Consider the following 3760-nt stretch of genomic DNA (forward strand, 5'->3'; position numbering starts at 1 on the left):
CCAAATAGAGTGGATTGTTCATGTCACTGGGGTGTAATGTCCCTAAGTGTCTTCCTAATTTGTTGGGCCTCATACTGTCAGCTGGCAGACTGTTCAATCATAAGATACACTCGCGTCTCTCCTCATCATCTACCACACTCACCATGAAACCAAGAGAAAGATAAGATTCATCATCTTTCCTTTTTGGCTTATTTCTTTTGCTTACTATTGGCACTTGTTTGTCTCAGATGCAACACCTATTTTTCTTTTCGTAACTGCCAGATATCTCTTGATTTTGATGTCCATCTACAGTGAATGACCAGATTACTATACCTGAGATTAATTTCTTTGTTCTGCTGTAGAAACTATGTCGATATTAAACATTAATTCCCACATAACTTTTTGTCATGTAGCTCACACTTTAAGAATCACAGCACTAGCTTTAATATCTGCCAAAAGAACCGCTAGACTGATATTTGCATCAGACCTTCTCACTGATCATGGAGGTGCTGTGGTTGATGTTTCAACTCAGCATCTGAATGATTGACATCTCTATTTACAGGTGAACCACAAATGGAGTGGGTGTGGTTTTCAGATTCATGTAAACACAGTAGACTGAGTGTGCTCCATGCTATCTTACTTGTTCATTTTGTGGCTCTTTTCTCAGTTTTTATACAACACAGACAAAATGTTTCGATCTTAAAATGCTCAGTCCTGTGGCAAATGTGTTTCTGACTCAGTAATCTCGCAGCGGAGTAAAACAGTAAAACAGTAAGTGGCCCTGAAAGCGAAATCCCTGACAGTCTGGGAGGTCAGCTGCAAACTCCCAGACTTGATAACATTCAAAAATCCACCAGCTATAATCAGTGGGTATGACTGAGCTTTTAGCTTAAACCTCAGTGTGTGACTGAAAAAGTTTGGATTCCCTGATATGTTTGATGGACATGTTTAGTCAGGTGGTAACTCTGTAAAAATTATGTCTCTCTTTGTGTGTCCACAGATACTAACTGAACATGAGGATTTTTACAGCCGTCACACAGCTTCATTTATCCAGCACACAGCTTCATATTTCCAGTATTCAGCATCATTTATTCTACAAGCAGCTTCTTTCCTCCAACATGGAAATTCAATCATCAAACAATTTTCCAGCCAAGACACAAAGGCCAGAGAGATTTTATCCAAGAGGATTTTTGAAGACATAAAAGAAATGCAGAGAAATACAGAAAGTCTGAAATCAGCAGGAGTTTGTACTGAGAAATAGGAGCTAAAGTCTTACTGGCAGCCGCCCTTGCAGCTCCACCAAATCGAGGACTAAGTTTAGTTGCTGCTGCTGCTGGTGGAGCTGCTGCTCTAGATGTAAATATACTAATTTCAGAGGATAGAAATTTCATAGAAAATTGTGAACTACTGAAAAAGAGCCTAGAAGAAATAAAGAGTACATTTAAAAAGCTGGAGAAAGAATCAGCTGAAGCTCGGGTTGAAATTACTCCTTTGGATATCACACATCTACGTGTTTAAACTGAAGGAGATGAATGAAGGATTGATTGAATTTGAAAAACTGATACAAGTCATGGATAAACTAGTCACACTTACTGGAAGAACCATCAGAGACCATCCAACACATGAAGTGGTCAAAGAGTTAAAACAGTCTATCCTGCTGTCAGCTGATCAATGTCAGGTTGTTGTCAGCGAGTGTAATAAGGTGAAGATTCAACTTCTAGAGGTACGTAAAACAATACCTACGACCACACAATCATTCATACAACCATACTACATAACCCCTGTTGGAGTTTGAAGTGATTTAACAATTTAAAGATGGATCAAAATGTCCCAAATTTAGAATTATAAATGAAAAACTGCATCACACAAAGCAGCAGTTTTGACTCTTAACTTTATGTTTACAACAAAATCCCAAGCCAGCTCACAGCCAGTGATGAAGGGAGAGACGACTGTTGCAATGCTAATTATATTTATTACCAAGAAGTCAGTAAGAGCAAATGATGAGCATGTGTGGAATCAGAAGGAATCAAAAATGCATACTGAGCCTTTGTTTGGATGAGTGTAATGGTCTGGTGTGTTGTCACTGGAACACAAGAGTTAAAACAAACCAGCCTACAAGTGTGGAAACCAATAGGGAGTGAGAGAGCGTATTTGACCAGGGCTTTGGCTGAATAGTCCAGTTTGCTTAACCCTCTCAGGCTCAAATTAAGTTTTTTGTTGCTAATGCACAACCAAGTCCTGCAGTGGTACTTCTGAGTAAAATAAACTCATAAAATATGTATGTGGGGTAATCAGGTTGTTAGTTTCTAACTGTTGCAAATCGGCAACGTCTGCCTTGAGAGGGTTAAGAAGGCAACACACATACATTATCTCTCACCCTTTCCTTGACCTTCTGATGGTGTCTTGGTGGAGTTACAACACTGAGGATGCTAACTCATGGCTGACAGTTGAGCTTCCAGACATCATATATTCGGAAACTGTGATCATTTATCATTTTTGATAAATGGGATAAATTTGGACTACTCCAGTCTCAGATTTTTTTAGATGCACTTATTTAGTTTGGTGGTTATTCTGTAAAAATGTTCTTCTGTTCATAGGTTGCTTCTTTCGTCCGACATGCAACTTCATTCATCCAACAGTTCAACAGCAGCGAGTCACGGATGAGACAGATTGTGAGAGAGTTCCTGAAGATTGCAGAGGAACTCAGAGAAATGCAGAGTAAAACTGACACCGCGAGAAAAATGGGAGTTGGATTTCTTATTGGCGGGATCTTAGAAGCTCCATTCACTACAGGAGTGAGTGCAGGTGCAGCTGCAACTGCAGCTGCAGCCACTGTTGTTACTACCAGTGTAATAAAAATTCTGTCAGACAAAGATAAAGCAAAAGAAGTAAAAACATGGGGAGAAGAATTCATGGCCAAAGTCAGACCAATGAAAGAGAACCTGGAGGACATAAAGACGATATGTGAAAAGCTGGAAACGGAATCAGCTGAAGCTCAGGCCAGAGACACTCAGACTGATGTGGACGAGTTTCAGAGGACCCTCAGACGAGTGTCTCACCTGAAAGCGATGAGTTCAGGACTTCTGGTTGTAACTGAAACCCTGCTGGATGTTATGGATGACGTGGTGAAGCTCATCCAGAAAGACTTCAGAGTGACTGCGACTCCTGAAGAGGATCAAAAGTTAAGCAACGCCATCCTGCAGTCAGCTGCTCAGAGTCAGAGGGTCGTTACTGAGTTTGATAAGATGAGAAAAGAACTGAGAGAGTTCACATGAACTTACAGACAGCAGTAACATCAACTCTGCTTCTAACCTCTGAACCTGTACTGTGTTCACACTAACTAACAAATTAAGTTTTATGAATAATGTATTATGTCATTGCGACGCTACACTATCCGGTCGACTGCTGTCTGCTTATTTCTACTCGTCTGTTTTACTTTGTTTCTACTTGAATAACTGAATGATTAATACATGAAAAATACATCTAACATATAATGTATTTGTAATCAGATATCTCTGATGATCAGGGCATAAAAAAGTCGAAAAAGTGTCGTCTATGAATTACTAGATAGTGGAAAGGGAGTGGGATTAAATAAGGTTATGCTTCTTCCTGCTCCTTTTTGAACATGAAAGTTGTTGTTGTTTTGTTTTTTTGGGGGGGGGGATTGTAGTTGTGGTCCTTTTGTTTCGGTTTGTTTGTTTCTCTCTTTTTATTTCTATGTTGTTGTACTTTTTCAACATGTTCAAGATAAAGATTCAATTCAATTTTGAGCAAACCCACA

The 3760-nt window shown here is 39.5% G+C and overlaps 1 protein-coding gene across 1 annotated transcript; it reads left to right on the forward strand.

The window, feature by feature from the left end:
• Window positions 1–1323: 1323 nt before the first annotated feature.
• Window positions 1324–3420, forward strand: LOC308391625 (uncharacterized protein). Its single transcript, XM_080874279.1, has 2 exons — window positions 1324–1702; window positions 2577–3420. The coding sequence occupies exons 1-2, from the start codon at window positions 1508–1510 to the stop codon at window positions 3252–3254; spliced, it is 873 nt and encodes a 290-aa protein (XP_080730405.1). The 5' UTR covers window positions 1324–1507; the 3' UTR covers window positions 3255–3420.
• Window positions 3421–3760: the final 340 nt, after the last annotated feature.

Source organism: Rhamphochromis sp. 'chilingali' (assembly GCF_963969265.1).
Source record: "Rhamphochromis sp. 'chilingali' genome assembly, chromosome: 2".
NCBI classification, from domain to species: domain Eukaryota; kingdom Metazoa; phylum Chordata; class Actinopteri; order Cichliformes; family Cichlidae; genus Rhamphochromis; species Rhamphochromis sp. 'chilingali'.

Excerpts from the sequence above, each read along its gene's own strand:
- LOC308391625 (XM_080874279.1), top strand. The coding sequence starts at position 1,508 with ATGAATGAAGGATTGATTGAATTTGAAAAACTGATACAAGTCATGGAT. Across the intron at positions 1,703-2,576 it reads TGAAGATTCAACTTCTAGAG|GTTGCTTCTTTCGTCCGACA; the intron begins GTACGTAAAACA and ends TTCTGTTCATAG.